At 34.4% G+C, this 20,921-nt stretch overlaps 1 protein-coding gene across 1 annotated transcript in view; it reads left to right on the top strand.

Annotated features, from left to right (window-relative positions):
* The window catches only part of LOC129789993 (mucin-2), a 38,813-nt gene that overhangs the window by 3,776 nt on the left and 14,116 nt on the right, over positions 1–20,921 (top strand). Inside the window, exons 2-3 of the mRNA XM_055827140.1 lie at positions 19,521–20,297; positions 20,360–20,811. Of these exons, the coding sequence (XP_055683115.1) occupies positions 19,521–20,297; positions 20,360–20,811 (1,229 nt within the window). The remainder of the gene's footprint in view (positions 1–19,520; positions 20,298–20,359; positions 20,812–20,921) is intronic.

Here is a 20,921-nt window from a genome sequence, read left to right as displayed (position 1 = left end):
AAACCCTATGTAATTAACCGCGAGAGGTGTTAAAACAGAGGTGAATCTTCGTTTTGAAAATTCCTTGATTTTAAAGAGAGAGGGAAAATATTTTCTTCTGTGTGAAAAAAAAAATCACACACAAGAGATTCCCCATAGAAGTGCCAAAGTCGTCTTTACTCTCATATTGATGCTTCTTTACATCATCCAGCAGCATTATATTTATGCGGTGAAAACGGAAAAATGTGTATAAATTATCATATACTCGCGCTTAACTCTTGTACACTTGATATTTATCTAGCACATCTTCATATTATTTATAATAAGTTGTACATAAAGTCAATTTCACAAGAATATATATTTTCATTAAAGAAACTCACGTGTACCCAATCATTGGGTGTTATGTTGCAGAAAATCTACAACACTGTGACGTTGAATAGAAACTTACTTACCAACAAAATGACACATAATTGCAATCAATTTTGTCTTCAATGACTTCATAAATATCTTACAACTCTTGTTTGCTGATCAAGAATTTTTCTCAAGGCAAATGTCTCGAAAATTGCGTGCGCTTGAAGGTGGGATTTTACAAATCCACAAGAATTCACACTCTCGTGGGCCACTCGAGATGGTCATGATTGATTGACTCCATGATGAATCTTTTCTGAATTTTTAATTAATCACAAGGTGGAGAAAACCATTGTGTTAGTCAGAAAATTTTGAGGGGAATTTCTCTAATATTGGGAACTACGAACGAACATTGCATAAAATTGTATGTCGGATGAATGTTCTACCAAAATGTTGAGAAAATTACTTACAGAAGAACCATGAAAATTTTCATACATTCCTCGTAAATAAATCTAAACTTCTTTCCATAATATTTCCAATTTATAATAGAGTATATTGTTAAAAAAAAAAAAAAAGATTTATGCCAATTTTTAATCAAGGAGATGACCATAAATAATTTTTTTTCGTCATTAATATGTTTCATGCATTTTAAGAAATTATTAGGATTTATTGCTTTGAAGAGCATTAATACAAATCTGACAAAATGATGCCCTTCGATTATTAAATGCCAAATATTCCTCACTAAATCAATTTTGTAGACAAAAGCTTAACAAATTAAAAGATGATATTCATTGCCACATAATTTATAATCCGAAAGATAAATCTGATTTAAATTTTAAAATGTATGCTCGTTTTTTTTTACTAAATATTTAGTCTACAAAATTAAATGCAAAGTGCCTCAAGGTAGGATAAAAGCTCTTTGTCTCTCTACCAAGTACTCAAAGGTGCATCAATTGCTTTAATTGCGTCAAAGACAACAATTGTGAACTAATAAATTTCACATCTGTGTGGTGCGCTTTCTGTTTGAGAATTACTACTGCAGGGCAATAAAATGCACCAGGCTGCGAAGCTACACTATCTCTCTATTTTGTGGCATATAGAAGAGCTTTTCCCACCCAAAAACCTACCACCCACAGCGCGTGCACCCTCATGAAACTCATTAACATAAAATGGATAAAATGGTACTCTCTGTGCGCAAATTAATGTTATTATTAAAATGGACTCCCAGCGTTAGATATTTGCGCTCCAATGAATATAATCGTGCGAGATGAATCCCTCCATCATTTTAATAATGAAATCGTGAGATTTATTCGATCTTCTCCAATACCCCCCAACTCCTATATGTATATAAACCATTTTGTATCAATTATCAAATTTTCCTCTACCATTTCACATGAATTTTGTTGCAATTTTTGCTTTGGAAACATTCCAATTAACCCCATATATCGTTTACTTTTTTTGAGCAGGGATGCGACGATATTGGGAATTCAATGCAACAGCATGTGATATATTGAATTGCAAATCCATTTGTCCCAAATAAAATTCTCCTGACTGAAAGCTTTTGGTAATTCATAAAAAAAATATTAGACATTAATTGAGCTCAGTGGAACAAGAAAAAATCATAGTTTTCGCCACGATAAAACACATTAATCATTTTTTATAGCGCAATAGTGCCATTGATATCCTCGTAAAAATCATTAATCAGGAAGAGAATTGCACGAGAAGTGACACAAAGTCATTGAGAGTAGAGTAGAAGCAAAAAAACTCCACCGATTTTCTGTGAAAATTCAATAAATTATTATTTTAAAAAAAGTCTAATTTGTTCAGCAAAGTTTCTTTAACCACACCATCCAAGTGAGAAAATCAATATTGATTTGTCAATGAATTAAAAATGAATTAATTTTAAATTGAAAAGTTGAAGGTAAAAAAAGCTGCCTATTTTCTAGTCTCACTTGTAAAGCTTGTAAGAGCTTTCGTAAAAACCAGTTGTTAATGCTTCTTGGAAATTTTTCGCAGATTCTGGTAAGAAAATTTGCCTATTTTCTTTGATGATATAATATCTTATAGATGATGAGATTAATGAATTATTCAGAATTTGTGGTCTTTATCGGAGAATAGTTATGCTAATTGTCTCCTCAGCTGCTTAAAATAGTTTGAATGAGACCAAAATAGTGACAAAGATGATGCAATTTTTACAAAACTCGAAAAAAAAACTAAAGCTTAAAAAACAAAATTTTTGAATTTATTTAATCTTTTTTTTTTCTTATGGAATTTGAAGATATTTACCACAACTTATAAAGATTTATTTCATAGCGTTTTCCTTTACTACAAAGATAAAATGAAGATTAAACGTACAATAATTAGTTGTATAATGGTTTTAGATAAAATCCTATATATGGATTAATTTTAATCTTCAAACAATCAGTTTATTTCACTAAATGTATCTGTTTTACAGTCTTGGGAAAACATTTTACTACTTCTTTCAGCATCTTGCGGTTCTCTTGACAATGAAACAACAGATTACGTTAAATGGAATTTAGAGAAGACACGAAAAGATTGTAGGGTTTTTAAAATAACTTAATTTTATTTTTGTCTTTTACTTTTGTAAAAAAAGATGACACATTTGTCCCTGCTAAGTGATGCAAAAGAACATTGAAGACAAAAATTATTTGCATTTTCAGGCAAATCTTTGCAGCGGCTTTTACAATAGTTATTAAAAATTAAAAGTCTGGTAATTTTTTTTTAATCTATTACGTTCTATTTGTACCTCTTTCCCTCGAATAAGGAGTTTTTTCCCATACAAAAACGGTTAAATTCCTTTCCTTGAGATCGTCTTTGAGAGAGTGATTTACCCACATTTGGTTTTGAGCATAATCTTCTTGTGTGATCGATAGAGCGGCAGCGACTTATCAATTGGATGGTTAGTTTGTGATTAAATTATATTGGGTTGAGACATGAGAGTTGTTTTTACATAATATCACTCCATCAAAAGGCAAAATACATATCAGGCGCGCGATAGCTCTCTTGTGAGGCATTGTACGGTCTATAGATGTAATTTTTCCTACATATAAGTGGCTATATGGTAGCCTAGCCTGATTGTAGCCTCTGCACTGCACTCACTTATGGGATGGTGTGTGACATCGAATAAAAGTTACCATCATCCAAAAAGTCTGCACGCGGCTGCTGGTTTTCCGAGTGTTGCTCTTGTAAAAAGCACCAAGAGAGAAGTGAAAGTGTCTTTACCACACATGTGAAAGATCAACCATCTCCGTGCGAGTTGGAGAAGGATGGATGGAGATTATATCATTTATAGGTTTTTAGTTTTATTTCATTATTAGCATAAATAAATTCGATGATTACCCTGAAGCGTATGAGAATATGCTTTTTTATCGCTCTTCCCTCACATCGTGTGATCTGCTCGTACGATGGAACTTTGGTTTTCATTAACATTGTCTCTTTCTATATAACAGGGAGATTTTCCGATCTTTATGCTTGTTCTCTTTTTTCTGTTCTCCAATGCAGGAGCTTGAGGATTAAATAGACGGAAATTGAAGCCTTGAAAAATTCTCCCATGAGTATGGAATAATTAAAGACGTATAGAAGGTGGTTGCAAATTGAAAGACGTCAAAGAACGTATAAGAGATAGGAATCTTCCCCTCATTTAAAATATCTCACAGAAGCCAAAAACGACTTCAAGGCATTTTGTCACACACTCTGCGAAGCTTTCAATCAAAAAGCCACAAGCAAGAGATCCATTAATGAAAAGGCGCATATAAAAGTACGCTGACAAATTGGGAAGACGAGGGACGTAAAAAAAACAAAGAATCTAATTAAATACAAATTGTGCTATTATGTAATATTATTCAATATAATGAGTAGGTGTATTTTTTTTACCTATAAAGATATTTTGAGAATGTACATGAATGGGGAACTAAAAGCAATTTTCTACTTTTTTCTGCTACTATATGCTTAACATTTCCCACTTCTCTGTATTTTTATTTTTACAGAATGTATTGCATTGTTCAAAAAGTACTCGAGTTCATATAAATATTGTTTTTGTTATTCTTTTTTTTTTAATGAAATATTTTAAGATTATTTTTTGGAATCTTAAGAGTCTATTATTTATTATACCTTCGACATATTAATTTTATTCAAATTATACTAGAAAAAATATCTTGCATTTCAAGCGAAAAAAAATCAAACTCAAAGCAACATGGCTTGTTCCTAAAGCAAAAAGAAACTTAAGGAACATACCAGTATCAAAGTAATATCTTAATTGTATGAATGAATTTAGTGGGAATAAATTGAGTTATTGTATACGTGATGAGGAGAAAAGTGGGAAATTTTCAACCAGTTAAAAGTCAACACATTGAAGAGCGTTGTGCGGGGGAAATTGCATTAGTTAAATAAAATTTAAATGGGTGCTGATTGACAAGGGAAAGAGAAATGATTGGTAGGTACATATAGTAATGTTTTTTACTCCAAAATACCCAGAAGCACGTCAGTTTGTTGCTCTCCCATGTGTTAAATGTCGACGAGACTCCAGGAGACGCATGTAAAGTGAAATAATCCCACCAACAATGCTGCTTTTCTGCTCTAGATTCGCACAAGTATGCAAGAAAATTACCCACTGTCTTGCCGCAGAGTGTTTGCCATTTGAAATGAAGTTGGAGTACTCATAATGTTGCGTGCCATTAGAGATTTATCACAAACACAGATATATCAATTCTTTTTCCTCCTACTGTCTCTACCATGTACCTTGTGCTCTTGCACCGTAGAATTACTTGTTAGATAATTTATTGTGTTGTACAATGAAGAATTTGATTTACCTGCCGCGGCACATTCACGTAAACACGATGGGAATTGGGACCAAATGACGTGATCTGCATCACTTTGATCGCAAATGGATTGAATTAAGGTATAACCAAATTTTCATGATCACGAGATTTTAAATTGAATCTCAGAAGAAGCAAATTTTGCATAACTTCATATAGAGAGATATATTTTTGCATATAACGATCGTGTTAGAGATCGCAAGATTGTTAAACAGTTCATTTAGTGATCGATGAATGATCATGCGCCAGACTCTGCTCAATCGCGTTCAAGACTAAGGCGTGTTTCTTCAATAGCAAATGCCACATTCCACCAATGATCTTTCTCTCTTCGTCAAGATCTAGAAGACAATCTAGATCACGCTACAACACACACGAAGATCACTTTGAAAATACATCGTGATCGCCCTGTGGTACAAAATTGCAGACATTACCGTGAACAAGGAAAACGACCAGCAATTTGTTCACCTAGCCTTTAGTCATATGATCTTCATTAAATAAAACGATGTCCAAGATGGAAGAGACAAGAGTTTTCTCCATAAAGAGAAATTTGACAATATAGGCTTGCAATTTATGGTAAACATAATTTGTAATTTTAATTAAATTACATAATTTCATGAATATTGAGAGCATACAAGCAATTAAATAGCCATCATAATAGAGTGAACCAATATATGTAACAATCATTTCCTGCTTTTTTTCTATCCAATTTCTACATGCCATATCCACCTGTGGTCTCTAATTAATTCAGAAAACGTGCGTGAAAATCGTGGATGAAACTTGAAGCTCGAAAAAAAATTCAAATCTCATGGATGATGGAAAATTGATCGAGAGCGAGAGGGGATCACGGTCAATAACAATACCACTAACTAAATAACAGACGAGCAATTTCACTTTCTTCGGCCGATATTTATCAGTTAATTTGAAAATAATTATTTTTCTTGCCAAATTGAGAGGTGTTTAATGCATTGTAAAAAGAAATTAGCGTGATCGTGTGTGATCATGTATTGATCGTTAATGATTTAATTGTATGTTTCTCTCATTGTTGTGTAAAAGTTTTCCGATCTTTAGCATTTTGCAGAAGAAATTTTCAAGTTCATTTTATCGCTCTGAATCTCCAAAGATGATCGAGTGAGAAAATAAATTTCTTTTGGAGATAAAGCAAAATAAAATGGAAAAGAAATTGCACTTTTTCCACCCAAAATTTAGAGTTAATAAAAAGAGGAGAGAATACCAAATGAAGGAATTAAGCTATTTCTCCTCTGAGGCCTCTGAGAGTGTACTTAAAATATAAAGACACAAAAGATCACACACATAAAAATGCAAAAAAAGCAAATTTCAAAAATGTGGAGATATAATTTGTTTTGTGTGTACGATCGAGTGGAAACGACCACGGAAGTCTCACACTTTTAGTGTAGGTATTTAAATTAATTCATAAATACCAAATGTGTTTCATCTTTAGGAGAAGATTTTTGCCGTGAAGTGTGTGACATTCCAACGAGTATGATGTCGGTGAGAAAAAAAAGCAGGCAAAACTAGAAAAGAGTTGAATAAAAAGTATAAGATTAAATGTCGAGGACACTGAATAAATGGTTAGAAGTAGAAAAAATGAGTGAAGTAAATTTTATATTATTTCACTGGAAAATTTGATTAATTGCAAGCACATAAAAAAATATTTTTATATAATACCCTCTAAGTAAACAATTGTCTTCATGCTTTGTTGAGCTTTCTGTGTAAGAAATCTCTCTTCTACCACATACACTTTTTCCTTAAGTCCATGCACATGAAAAGTTGACGCGAAGAAGACATGAGACTTTGCTCTGTTCCACAAATGAAAAATCTTTAATCATTCCCTCTATACACTGAGCATAATGTGAAAAATTCCTCAGTGAAAGCGAAAGCTGAGAAAAAGAAAAATCATACGTATAAGAAAGAAGCAAGGTAAAGCGAATAAAAGCACGTTAAAAACATGAAATGAAGTGTGCAAATTCAATAAAAATCATTTTGCAAAGTGTTTTGCGCGCGGTGGAAATCACATTAATTTCGGTAGGAAGTTATATGCTATCAGGCATAGAGTAGGGGGTGCAAGATATCCGCAAGTTCCACTTCTTGTATGTCAACCGGGGCAAAATTTAAATTAAAAAGGTGTAAAAGTGAGTTGGTGAGTGGTTCTGTTGCTAGTGGATTGTTTATATCCAAGACCAAGTAACGACCTTCTCCTCCACTCTCGACTGACTTTCAGCAATTCAAGCAATTTCTTTCTCTCTCTATTCGCTTTTTCGCCCCTCCATCATGCAATCAGTCTTGTGGGTGGTTCACTGCCTTTTCGCACTCAGCAATTTCTCAATGAGCCAATTATCCAGTGATACACATATTTTATATTTATTTTTTCTTTGCTTTTCACTCAAAAACAACATCACAATAACATTGAGACATTGATATTAAAGGTATGGTATTAAAATGTTGGATGGACAGTGCTCTCTGGGAATATCATAACAAAAAAAAAAAGATTTAATTTCTACTATTAATATGCAATCTGTGCAATTAAAGCAATTTATTCAGTTTATGGTACTCGTCACCATTCAAATGTATCATATGACAGTAGAAGACAACGTCTATCTCTGGTGCATACAGCTTTTAAGAAGAGGCACAAGCTCTTTTTAGTAATTCTTCATGAGCTCGCTACTTGGTTTTAATTTAGAGAGAAAAATATTTTGACTTGATTCCTTGAAAACTTTCTATATCTAGCTTGTTTAAAAGCCATCGATAAGATTCTATGCTTTAATCCCTAAAACACTAGTCTGTAAAAGGGTGAAATAAATTATTATTATTATTATTATTCTATGCTTTAGTTAAAAATAATTTAGCAAATTATTTTTCTGCAACCTTTAAAGCTATAAAATGAAAATAACACAAAAATCCCATCATTCAATATCTACAGAGTTTTTAGAGCTATTAGAAGCAAAGAAATTGTTTGTAAAGTTATTTTACTTTTAAATAATTTTCTTTGGAATGCAGATAAATTATTTGCATATGAAGACATTTTTTGTATTATGTAACCTTTAAACTCTCGCGTCTTCTTTAATGATTTTCTGATGTATATATACATATGTATTCATTTTCATTATAATTTTTCTTCCAAGTACTTCAACGCGTCTTTTTTTTATCTTCGCATTTGCAACCTCTTGGTGTGCCTCTTGATCAAGTTTCGTATTGGGTAAATTAATGTTATGGTATTTCAAAATTTAATTTTATACCGGTTGCTGGATGACTCGTCCGTATTTAGGTGTTGCACTTCTCTAGAGACACTCGTCTCGCTCTCAAAACTTTTAAGATTTTTAAGAAAAAAAGAGTGCGAAAAACGCCTCAAGAAATCCTGCGGTTAACGCGAATGGAATTTAAAAAGTGTTATGGCAATTTAAATGAAAATATTCAACTAAAATGCCATGAATATGAGCAAATGATCGCGATATTTTGCACAATCATCGCGTATAGCTGTGAAAAGCAACTCTTGAGAGGAGAGCAATTAGACCAAGAGTTATAGGAAATGTTGATGGAATTTTTGAAGAGGAAAAAGATCTAATTTTGGTTTCACCTTCAGGCGACATGTCGTACGTGTTTTCAAAGCAATTAATAGCACTCACCAAACTGTTGGGTATCTTTTAATCAAAAGATTTCAAGATGATTGATTTTTTTATCACTTGTGTGCAAAATAATTACCAATCAGAAAAAAAGCCTCTCGAAGACCTTTAGATATGTGAAAGGTTGATTTCGACCCTAACTCAGGGTTATTGAAATTAAATGTAAGAGTTGATGTCCAAGAGAATCCATTCATAACAAGTTCCGCACTTTATTGAAGATTTACCCTCAAGAAATCCCAACACACTTATATTCGTGAGTGGCATTCAGATATGATTAACAATTTCATCTCAATCTTCGCTTTATGTAATGGTCCAGAATTGAAAGATTCTAAATATGTTTTACTTTTCATTTCTTATTATTTTATAGGTATACCAATCATCTTCCATTAGATGGTTTTTTTTTAGCCTTTTCAGTTCCTATTTATGACATAGAGTGGATTCTATTAATATGATTCATAACTTAATTTTTATACATTGATTTGAGGCTCTCATAAAATGAAAGGAAACTCAAACTGTAAAAGAGAAGTATATATTAAAACATGTTTAGTATATGTATCTAAAAAATTTCAATATATTTTGCATATAGACCGCATAGACATAAACATGCCAAAGAAATTCAAAAAAAATCTATGAATGAGGATGTATTTTGACCTAAATTTTTTGCTGATGATCAAATTAACATCAGGATAATTAATTAAGGTTGCCACTTGAAACTCTAATCAATTTGGACTTGTTTGAAATTGTTAAAAGCTCTTACATACAGGTTGGAATTCTTGTCTGTTTTTAAAATAAAATACATACAATTTTAAATGGAAGTTTCAAAGTAAATAAACTCAATTGCTCTACTATATTAACTAATTGTGAAATATATAATGTAGTGTAAGGTATATACATACATACAATATTCCTTTATAAGGTATTTCTTGTATGGCGTAATCCTCGTGATGTACTTTGCGTTTTTTTTTTTCAACCTGCTTTATTTTCCTCCATCATTTAACAATTATTTACACTCAAAACACAATTATTTACCCTCAAATTAAAACCCATATACCCCTCCTTCCACAACAAAATATTATTCAACCAGACATGGGAAAATTCCCGAAGATGTCCAACTGATTTTGTAGATTTCTATCGCGAAAATGTTCAACTTAATTTCCAACAATGCCTCCCATTAGGCTTTATTTTTTACCCAAGGGGTCATTAATTAGTTGTGAAATCCTTTTCTATCCACAACTGAACAAGCTTTTAATGTGTGTTTTATAATAAAAAAAAAACTTTAATACAATTTGCAGCAATTCTTTTCAAAATGCTCGCAAGATGTTTCCAATCTTGTCATCATGTTTTACGACGATTGCATCGAAATGGAGACAATTTACGGGACAAAAGTTACACAGCATGAATATTACCTATTTCATGCAAATCACAGGAAATATTGTGTGTGAAAAATTTAGATAGTAAAATGCAAGAGTTAACACATTTGACACCCACACTTTTGCTTTCAAGACTATGAGTAAAAAAGAGCACCATAGTACAATTCTTTGATGGGAATTTCAAGGTGAAAAATTTCTCCTTCATTCCTCGAGTTGGAAAATACCTTCGAGAGATAACAATTGCACCGAGTATATAGCAAATACTTGCGGAAACCAATTGATTCTTCCAAGAAATAACAAAGCACTTTAACTATATTGTAACGGCTGGGGGTGTTTTCCAGAGGGAGACCGAAGGAGATTAAGAACACTGACTTTCCACGGTACACAATTACATTTATTCCGTCTATTGCACATAAAGTTTGTCGCCCGGTGTATTGTTGGCGATTTCAATAACGCGTCGCTTGAAGAGCGAGCGAGAGAGCACTGTGTCGTCATCACTACGGTGTGGCATTTCCGGAAGGGTGAATGGTAATTCTCACGAGGAAGGGAAGCTCCTGCTTCCCTCGGATGGCATAAGGCGTGACCCGATGAAGGGTGAAAGCCGAAAGTGCCACCAAAAGGACGTCTTCATCGACGAGGCCGGAGGCACTCCACGTGGCGGCCAGAGATTGTCCGGGAAGGCGGCCTGAGGGCCTCGGTGGGGAGACATTCCCCAATGGCAGGGCCCCACGGGTCTCTGGCGATAATGGGGCGCACATCAGTAGCGTGGGCGTTAGCGGTTGGGCTAGAACGTGGGCATGCTGAGGCACCAAGGGCCACGTGGAAGTTCTCGATGGGCAAGTGGCGTCGAGGGGCGTCTGGAGGTGCCGGAGACGCCTGTAGAGTTTCCTCACAATGCGTAGCTTCCTTGAGGGTAGTTCCGGAAGGTCCTTGCGCCCTTCACGTAGAATATTTGCTCACTCACTTTGCTCGCGTGCGCGCGTTACGATAGACCAAGGCAGACTCTTTCTATTCGATTCGTGTTCTTTTCTCTTGGCTCTCATGAACCGTACGTCAATCCGGTTCTGCAACTTTCGTGATGATTTGCTACTCACTCTCCAAAAGGGGCGCTCGTAACACTACCCCTCCCTTGGTCCTGACCGTCCCGGTCAGCAATAATGTCCAGAATCCGGAAGATAATGCGAGCGAGATTTTGCGGAGCACAATGTTGCATTTTGACAGTAGCAAATCCACACTATGCCACCAAATAAACTTTCCTAAGTCCCTCTTTTTCTTTGACGGAAACATTTATCTCCTTGTTTAGATCGTCCCTCTGGGCGAGCGGTCTTTTGCACCCCACACCTGACACCAGTGTAACGGCTGGGGGTGTTTTCCAGAGGGAGACCGAAGGAGATTAAGAACACTGACTTTCCACGGTACACAATTACATTTATTCCGTCTATTGCACATAAAGTTTGTCGCCCGGTGTATTGTTGGCGATTTCAATAACGCGTCGCTTGAAGAGCGAGCGAGAGAGCACTGTGTCGTCATCACTACGGTGTGGCATTTCCGGAAGGGTGAATGGTAATTCTCACGAGGAAGGGAAGCTCCTGCTTCCCTCGGATGGCATAAGGCGTGACCCGATGAAGGGTGAAAGCCGAAAGTGCCACCAAAAGGACGTCTTCATCGACGAGGCCGGAGGCACTCCACGTGGCGGCCAGAGATTGTCCGGGAAGGCGGCCTGAGGGCCTCGGTGGGGAGACATTCCCCAATGGCAGGGCCCCACGGGTCTCTGGCGATAATGGGGCGCACATCAGTAGCGTGGGCGTTAGCGGTTGGGCTAGAACGTGGGCATGCTGAGGCACCAAGGGCCACGTGGAAGTTCTCGATGGGCAAGTGGCGTCGAGGGGCGTCTGGAGGTGCCGGAGACGCCTGTAGAGTTTCCTCACAATGCGTAGCTTCCTTGAGGGTAGTTCCGGAAGGTCCTTGCGCCCTTCACGTAGAATATTTGCTCACTCACTTTGCTCGCGTGCGCGCGTTACGATAGACCAAGGCAGACTCTTTCTATTCGATTCGTGTTCTTTTCTCTTGGCTCTCATGAACCGTACGTCAATCCGGTTCTGCAACTTTCGTGATGATTTGCTACTCACTCTCCAAAAGGGGCGCTCGTAACAATATTATTTTTTTTCTTCATTCAGGAAAATGTTACAATTTTCAAAAGAGAATAATACGTCTTAATTGTGCTTTCCTTTGTTGGGTTTGTGGCTCTCAAAAGAAGTTATATAACTAATTAGTGGATTTCATTTAGGAATTTCTTTGAGGCCTTATTAAAGTGCAATGTTTGCCTAGAGCACGTACAATGAGAAAACAACCATTGTAGCTTTTCCAGTATTGATACCACCCTAACCCAGTATGTTGGTGTTAAAGTGAATCATATTGTTTGGAAACTGTTAACAATTATTTGTAATTTAAGTCACGTACTTCCGCTAAAGGGTTTTGCATTTTACTCCTAATTTGGGTGAAAGACAGACAATATTATTGCTTTCATCAAATGGAATTTATTGCAAAAATTATCTAGAGTGCCATTTTTTTTTAAATTTTCGTTTAGGAGAACCTATAAGATTTTTAACATCTTAAAAGAATCTTATAAGAAATCATTTTATAATACTGTTAAATTTTTGAATGAAAAATTATTAAGGAAAATTAAAAGAAGAAAATTTCAAATGATTCATTGATCATCAAGTAGTTTAAAAAAAATGCTTATGGACCATTTATGTACATAAATTTGATTTGACATCAACTGCCAATCATTTGTAACTTTGGAATTTATGTTAATCACTCATTGTATGCAACAGTGGCACAAGATGATTTTTAAAAGTCTTAGCATAACGCATGACATATTAGCTACGTCTTTAATCTAAATCCATTCAGAAAAATCAATTAATCACATTTGAAACCGGTTAGAAAAGGGTTAAGAGAAAAAAGAACAAGAATTAGCATTGAAAAGTAATACAAATTGAATTAGACAAAAATGCAAATTAAAGCAAAAAATGGCCGATTTATGCCTTCTTGTGCTAATGGGTATCCAATGTGTCTGCACTTCATAAGCACATTTATAGGGAAAACATTAATAAAAGCCTTGCGCAATGTTGACGGTGATAATCTCCATCGTAGTTGGACACATGGGCGCACATGAGAGTTTCACAAGAAAATCGACCAGAGAGACGAGTAATATTTAAAATATCTCTCCCATGGCATTTCACATACTATATAATTGTAATATCAATGTTATGTAGCCGCAATTATATTGGCCACTTTTCATGCTTCTCATGTTGTGTCGCGCTGCACCACCTGGAGGAAGCCTTTGGTCAGTTCATTGCTCTAGATTTATGGGTGCGAATTTTGTGCGTTTTCTTCTCTCTTTTTTTTCCGGCGGGCATCAGAAGGGCAGACAATTGAACCTCCTTGGTGGTCTGCATGTGCCATTGTTTGCTTATTAGCAAACCAAAGGAAAGGAAAAGTGTCGTAGAAGTAGAAAAAAAAAGATCTATGAGAACCTTGTCGCATTTTCCTTTGAGCTTGTCACTGAGAATAAAATACATTTTAATAGGCAATTGTTTTGCTATATTAAACCTCTACACGTATATCTTTTCCTTCTATTCAAATATTATAAAATTTACTATACATTATATTTTGTACATATGTTATGTTAAACTGTAGTTAAAAACTAATGGAAGAAAAAATCTCAAGAAAATTTCATAATTTCATAGAAGTTTTACATGCGAAAGACTTTTACTTGCGTTCTTATTGATACTCATTTTAGCAATGCTATTCAGATTGAAAAATCATTCTTGATCTCCAATTTTGTAGAATAATATAATTAAACAAAATCAAGCTTTAATGTAATATAATATCTTCGTATACAAGATATTGCCCTAAGTAAGGAAAAAGCATCGGAAAAGATCAGTCTATTTTGCAAGTCAATAAGACAAAAACGAAATAAATTAACTAAAATACAGAGGAGGAAATATTTATCTCTAAATTGAATGTGAAAATTTCTATGTCAATTGCAAAATATCCAAAGGGAAAATTTATCTTTCGGGAAATACAAAATGGAATGATTTAGTAAACACAGGGAGCCTACGAGAAATTCTTCACAATGATTGACATAAAATATCCATAAACGGTTTATCATAAAATGCACATGAGAAAATCTCTTGGGGGATAAACAGAATGCGTGACATATAAAGTTGGCGAAATTGATGAAAAAACGAGGTGTATGCATTCAAATTGTACTCAATTAGAGGTGCATGAATGGACGAGCGTGTGTTGGTTGTTTGAGGCTCTAACTAAAATATTGGAATGAGCGGGTGATTTATTGTGATTGGATGATGTTACCAAGAGAGCAAAAGAGATGCTTTTTGTGGAGCACATTGGATGAATTTAAAAAAAAAACACGCGCAGATTTAAATCTTCGTATGTAATCGCAAAGACTTTCACTGAAAATATTAAATATATCTATGTGGATATCAAAGTGAGACTCTTTTGTCACCAATCGTGTTTTATAAATTCCTCTTTCTCTCGATGGCGATTCAAGTATTTTCCGTATGTGGCATTCAAAGCTTCCTAAAAGCTTTGCTTTTTTGTCATCTTTCCACTCTACACACAACATAAAGAGAAAGAGAGACAGAGGGGAGCTGAAGTAACACAGAGAACAAATAAGTCAATCTGTGGAGGGTAATAATGTCGCCGTGGATGTTTAAATATTTAACATTTAAAAATTATGCGATTTTATATTACACAATACTCTCATTCGCGAGCACGATCATCGACGGAAATACAAGTTTTTAGGATTTCTTTTTGTACTTCTTCTCAATGGGTCTTTTCCACCTTCCAAGTGTATTTGCACATTCCACATGGAAAAGTGGGAGAACTCATGGTAAACTCTCTTGAGCTTTTTTTCATGCAAGCTGCCTTTTTGTCAGTGATCTCTATGGCTTTATTTTCTGCAAGGTCAAGATTGTTGAGCAGTGTGAAAATGAATGGAAGAAAGATGAGATAAGGCTTACAAGATTGTGAACAGAGATTGAATTTCACGATGAAGGAATATAGTATATTGCTTCAGATAATCGACACTTTAGTATATAAACTATCACGCAGCCTGAATTGAACTAATTTCACAAATAAGCTTTATAAAAAAGCAAAAACATATTTAGAAATTTTTTGAAGCGCTTTTTCGAAAATGAAATTATTTTCATAAGGCTATGAAAGCGAAAACTATTTTAATTTAATAGTCTTTAATCCATTTTTAAAATTGTTTGAAAATTAACTAAATTTATTTTTGTTTGCTTCATATGAGAAAATAAATTATTATATGTATATTTGGAAGCTTTCCTTTTAGATTTCGTATTAAGGAAAACCCGGAAAAATACAAAATCTAATTTTAATGTTAATGAAAACACGCGAATCTTTATGTTTCTTTGCCAAAGAATGTTATAAATTTTAAATAAAATTGATTATGAAACGATCTTGAACAAAATTCAAAAAATGTTGCATCTCGCTAATTAAATAAAAAACTGCTAAGTAATATTTTTTTATGAAAGTATCGTCAAAGTTTTATATGACTTTTATAAAACTATTCTTCTTGTCAAAAATGAAAATTTAGATTTCCTTTCTTTTTTATTTTAACGTATATGTGTTGTTGAACTACTATGACTTTCCAGATATTTAGGTCCCTCGTGCGTTACATTAAAATTCATATTTTATGTGTCTGTACGATTATCGCATTTGTAGTGTGACAATTATTACCAAAAAATATTGTTCCACTATATTCAACACTAGATACAGCCGCACTCAAAATCAATTCATGTTGCTTAATATTTCGTGTTGAATGATTCAAAAGGAATGTTTATGAATATAATTAGTGATAAAAAAAAATAAAACCAGCTGAATTTTTATTGAATTTCAACACAAAATCGAAGCTGATTTTCAATGAATGTACACATTGAATAACATTTTCGCATATTTTGGGGAAAAATAATATTTTTTAATCAAACTGAAAGCACAATGAGAGGCTTTCTCTGTGACTCACATTATGCATTTTATTTCCCCAAATGACACACTAATAGTTTTTTAGCACGAACACAAAAAGAAGCATCATCAAATTGGCAAAAAGTGTGCTAAAGAAGATATTTCATAATTGCAAATTTCCCTATTTCACAATACTTTATTTGCTGTAATATTATAAAATTTGTTTGATTATCGTGATTTTTCTCACCTGAAGATGCTCTTCCGAATCTCAGTAATTGATCCACACCTCGTCGTCGGCGTATTTCCGTGCCATACAAGAAGAAAGTGATGCTGTAAGATGAAAATTTTTGTGTACAAATTACTATCAAGTATTTGAAGAAAGTTCGTCAATAGAAGATGATCTTTCACTCCACCACACAGCATTTTTATGTTAACAACATGTCACATATTAACTAATATTTTATTCAAATATTCCATCGAAATGTTATGCAATTCGGCGCGCATTTTTTTTCATAACGTTCATTCATGGAACGTCAAAATTTTGAATACGTGATCTAGAAATTTTTTTCACGGCACCATCAATTGCATCACCTTGCGACAGTGAGAAAAGGATCGTGAGGAAAAATTGTTGAAAAGTCTGTTAAACATTAAATGGTTAGGAAATAAATCTTCATCATTGTCAATGAATTAATTGATTTAGTCACGCTCTTGGAGATCAATGAGCTTTTTGAGATTCTCTCTTTCTCACATATAGATGAAAAAAGGTCTGTCACAGTAATTTATTGGTCACTTTGTTTTTCATATTATGTAGTTTTGGAATGAACAATCACTTTTTCACCTTCAATCTCTCTAAATGGCTGCAAGCCTTTCTCATAATTATTTTTATGCCTAATTAGAAGATAGGAGAATTGACACATAAATTCACGTATTAATTAACAATCGAGGGATGTTCTTTCCGCTGCAGTCGTGGTTCAATTGAATTGAATTTTCATCGGAAAGAAAGCTCATTTTTATGATTCCATTGACCACACTGAGGACAATTGAAACAGTTAACTTTCAATTTTTTAGAGGCTACTTATTTAGCGATTTACCGGACAACAATAAAAAAGGTGGTCAGTTGAATAAAGAGTGATTAGGAGTAGAAATGTCTTGAGGTGGATCGTGACTACATATGAAGGTGAAGTCAGAGATTTTGGCTTCAATTTTGTAGTTGATAATGACTGGTTTTATGAAATTACTACATTGTTGTACCTTTTGCCAAAAGAATCTTTTTGCAATGAACTTAATCACCCAAAAATTTTATAAATATTTTCATTACAAAGAAAATGGGTCAATGGGATGATTATACATACCTATTTAATATTAAATCCCTTTTATCCCAATTTTTTGTTGATACTCATATTTTATTTTTACAAAATCAATTGAATGTTGACATTTTCCCACAACTGCGGAAAACTCTCAATATAGTTTCCGGCAGAGTGGTAACAAGCAACACTCATAATTGTTCATTTAAAATGAAATTTATCCATTTTCCCATATATCTCTTTTTTATTGTTTCAATTTGATGTATATATTTAGCATATACCTCAAACATCTCGAGATCTTGCTCTCATTTCTGCTGGTGTGCAGAAAGGTGAGGGCAAAAAAGAAGTTAGACTCTCGACAGTGTCGCAATTGAAATTGCTAATAAATCAGATGGTAAGACAATTGCAATTAAACGCAGTGCGAGTGTGTGGAAAAAAGTGTCGCAAGTTACTCTCAACCAAATGGGACTTTAAATAGTCCCTCATTAGTAACAGTCTGTTCGTGAAGTGATTTTTTTAAAATATCTAATAGACATTCTCTCGAAGAGATTGAAAATTTATTTTAGATTAATTTAGGTAAATCAATATTCCAATTAAGCTTTATATCATATTTTAAGAAATTTAAGAAAATAAATTTTGAAAATTGAAAAGAAAATCTTCTAATGAACAGACTGTATTTTCTCAATCTCCCACTATTGAAGTGAACAAAATCAAATGAAAAACGAAGAAAAAAAAAGCTCACGATTGCAAAAATCTGCAAACCTTACTTGGTTTTCTTCGTCCATAAGAAGAGTTTATGGAATGAAGAACAATGGGGAGTACAATGTTTTCAAGAGTGTTTTATGTGCGATATTGCTCCGAAATGCTATTTATATAACAAGTACCTCAAAAATTCACAACAAAACAAGAATGTTGAATTGGGGAAATAGAGGCCAAAACACGCCAATTGACATGAGATTGAATTTGAAGTTTACCTAAGAGTTTACTGGGTCAAATCTCCCGCACAAGATTGCTTTTCATTCATTCACGTTGACCATCCAATCGTGGCAAATGGGGTACTATTCTCGAAAATTTTGTCTTTATGCAAATAGGTATAACTCCTACGTGGAAAATTAATCCTTATTCAATATTCCTTCAAATTTAGTTATTAAAATAAAATTATTTCTTTTTAATTTCTTTCACAAAATGTGCAAGAAAATGCAGGCAGATGCAGCAGCATTTCTTCGAATCGATTTATGCTCTGGTTGCTGAAAAAGAGAAATATTGTATTGTGAGATAATTGATGAAGAAAATTGAGATTGTGTTGCATTTTCTTGCATCGCGAATATTGAATTGTACATAAAAAGAATTTTTGATAAAAGCTCTCTTCAATAGAGAATTCAATACAAGGCGCTTAGTCATGCATGGGAAATTATTTTGTGTCTAATTGAATCAGATCTATTGGATAGAGCCGGTGTTGTATTCTTGCAACAATCGCGCAATGGTCAATAAAATTAAATATTCTTGTTTCATGCTATGTATAACCAAACGTGATTCCATATGATAGCACATATGTATGTGGTGCTAACGAAACTCTATTTTGCTCTTTATGACTTCCCTTTCTCTGGAACACTGTGTAATTTAACCGGCAAAGTTATATGCAATTTTCTCACCACTTGATAACTTTAATGCAGAAACTTTTCTTGAAAGGAATTACTTTCATTTGTCACACAGTGATAAACCAAAAAAAAAATTTACAACACTAAACTAGTAAAAAAAAAACCTGTCAGTAAATCCTAATGAAGCAATAAACATAATAGATCTTAATTTTTTGGTATGTATGCTAATATGTTGAATTGTCTTTTTCCGCTATTTTAAATTTATTTTTTAGTACATTTTAAAAGAAATTTTTTATTTGAAATTTAATTTTCATAAGAAAAGTTTTATAAAAATTTAATGTCTGTGAAGCACAAGATCACTTAATGAGTTTTAAGATTTTTCATTGCCAATTTAAAAAATAATAATTCGATGTTTTTGTTTATTTTAATTTTATTTTAGTCGCCCCGTGGAGGAATGCGATCTTCTATGTACCTGCTACTAGTCAGCGTTCTGTGCGCCCTTATTCACACGACCGGAAGTACAGCCGGTAATCGTGTAGTGTGCTACTATACAAATTGGTCAGTGTATCGTCCGTCGACGGCAAAGTTCAATCCACAGAACATCAATCCATATCTCTGTACACATTTGATCTACGCCTTCGGCGGCTTCACCAAAGATAACGCCCTTAAGCCCTTCGACAAGTACCAAGACATCGAACAGGGGGGCTATGCCAAATTCACTGGGCTAAAGACTTACAACAAGAATCTAAAGTGTATCCTGGCCATAGGTGGTTGGAATGAGGCCTCGTCTCGTTTCTCGCCACTCGTTGCGAGCCCCGAGCGGAGGCAGCAATTTGTGAGGAATACCATTAAATTCCTCCGGCAGAATCACTTTGATGGCTTGGATCTCGATTGGGAATATCCAGCTTTCCGAGATGGTGGCAAACCACGGGATCGTGATAATTATGCGCAATTTGTGCAGGAGATGCGTGAGGAATTTGATCGGGAATCTAAGAAGACTGGACGACCGCGACTCTTGCTCACAATGGCTGTTCCAGCGGGTACGGAATACATTGAGAAGGGTTACGATATCCCAAGGCTCAACAGATATCTCGATTGGTTCAATCTTCTAACTTACGACTACCACAGTGCTTTTGAACCAGCAGTTAATCACCATTCTCCATTGTATTCTCTACAAGAAGACGATGAGTACAACTTCGAGGCTGAACTCAATATTGTAAGATTTTTGTTTTTGCTTAGGATGGTGAGAAAATTCTCTAAATTATTTTCTTCTTCTAGGACTACACGATAAAGTTCTACCTCAATCAAGGAGCTGATAGGGATAAATTGGTTGTGGGAATTCCAACGTATGGACGGTCCTATACTCTCTTCAATCCCGATGCAACTGATATTGGTTCCCCATCCGACGGTCCTGGCGCTCAGGGTGATGCAACACGAGAGAAGGGTTATCTGTCCTACTATGAGATCTGCCAGATGATTAAAGATGATCCAGACTGGACAGTAATTCATCCCAATGATAAGGCAATGGGTCCATATGCATTTAAAGGCAATCAATGGGTCGGCTATGACGATGAATCTATTGCTCGTCGAAAAGCTGAGTATGTTGTGTCAAATGGACTAGGAGGAATAATGTTCTGGTCTATAGACAACGATGACTTCCGTGGAAGTTGTACTGGAAAACCCTATCCGATCATTGAAGCAGCTAAAGAAGCACTATACGTTAGTTTAGGGTAAGAATTATCTGAATTTTATAAATAATTTGACTAAAAAAATATTAATTTTTTTGCTATTCCACCTTCGCAAAAAATAACTTCAAAGAATCCGCGATGATGATTAATTG

This window comes from Lutzomyia longipalpis, chromosome 2 (assembly GCF_024334085.1).
Source record: "Lutzomyia longipalpis isolate SR_M1_2022 chromosome 2, ASM2433408v1".
Lineage (NCBI taxonomy): Eukaryota > Metazoa > Arthropoda > Insecta > Diptera > Psychodidae > Lutzomyia > Lutzomyia longipalpis.
Note: the sequence above shows the minus strand (reverse complement) of the source record. Positions and strands in the feature narration are given on the sequence as shown.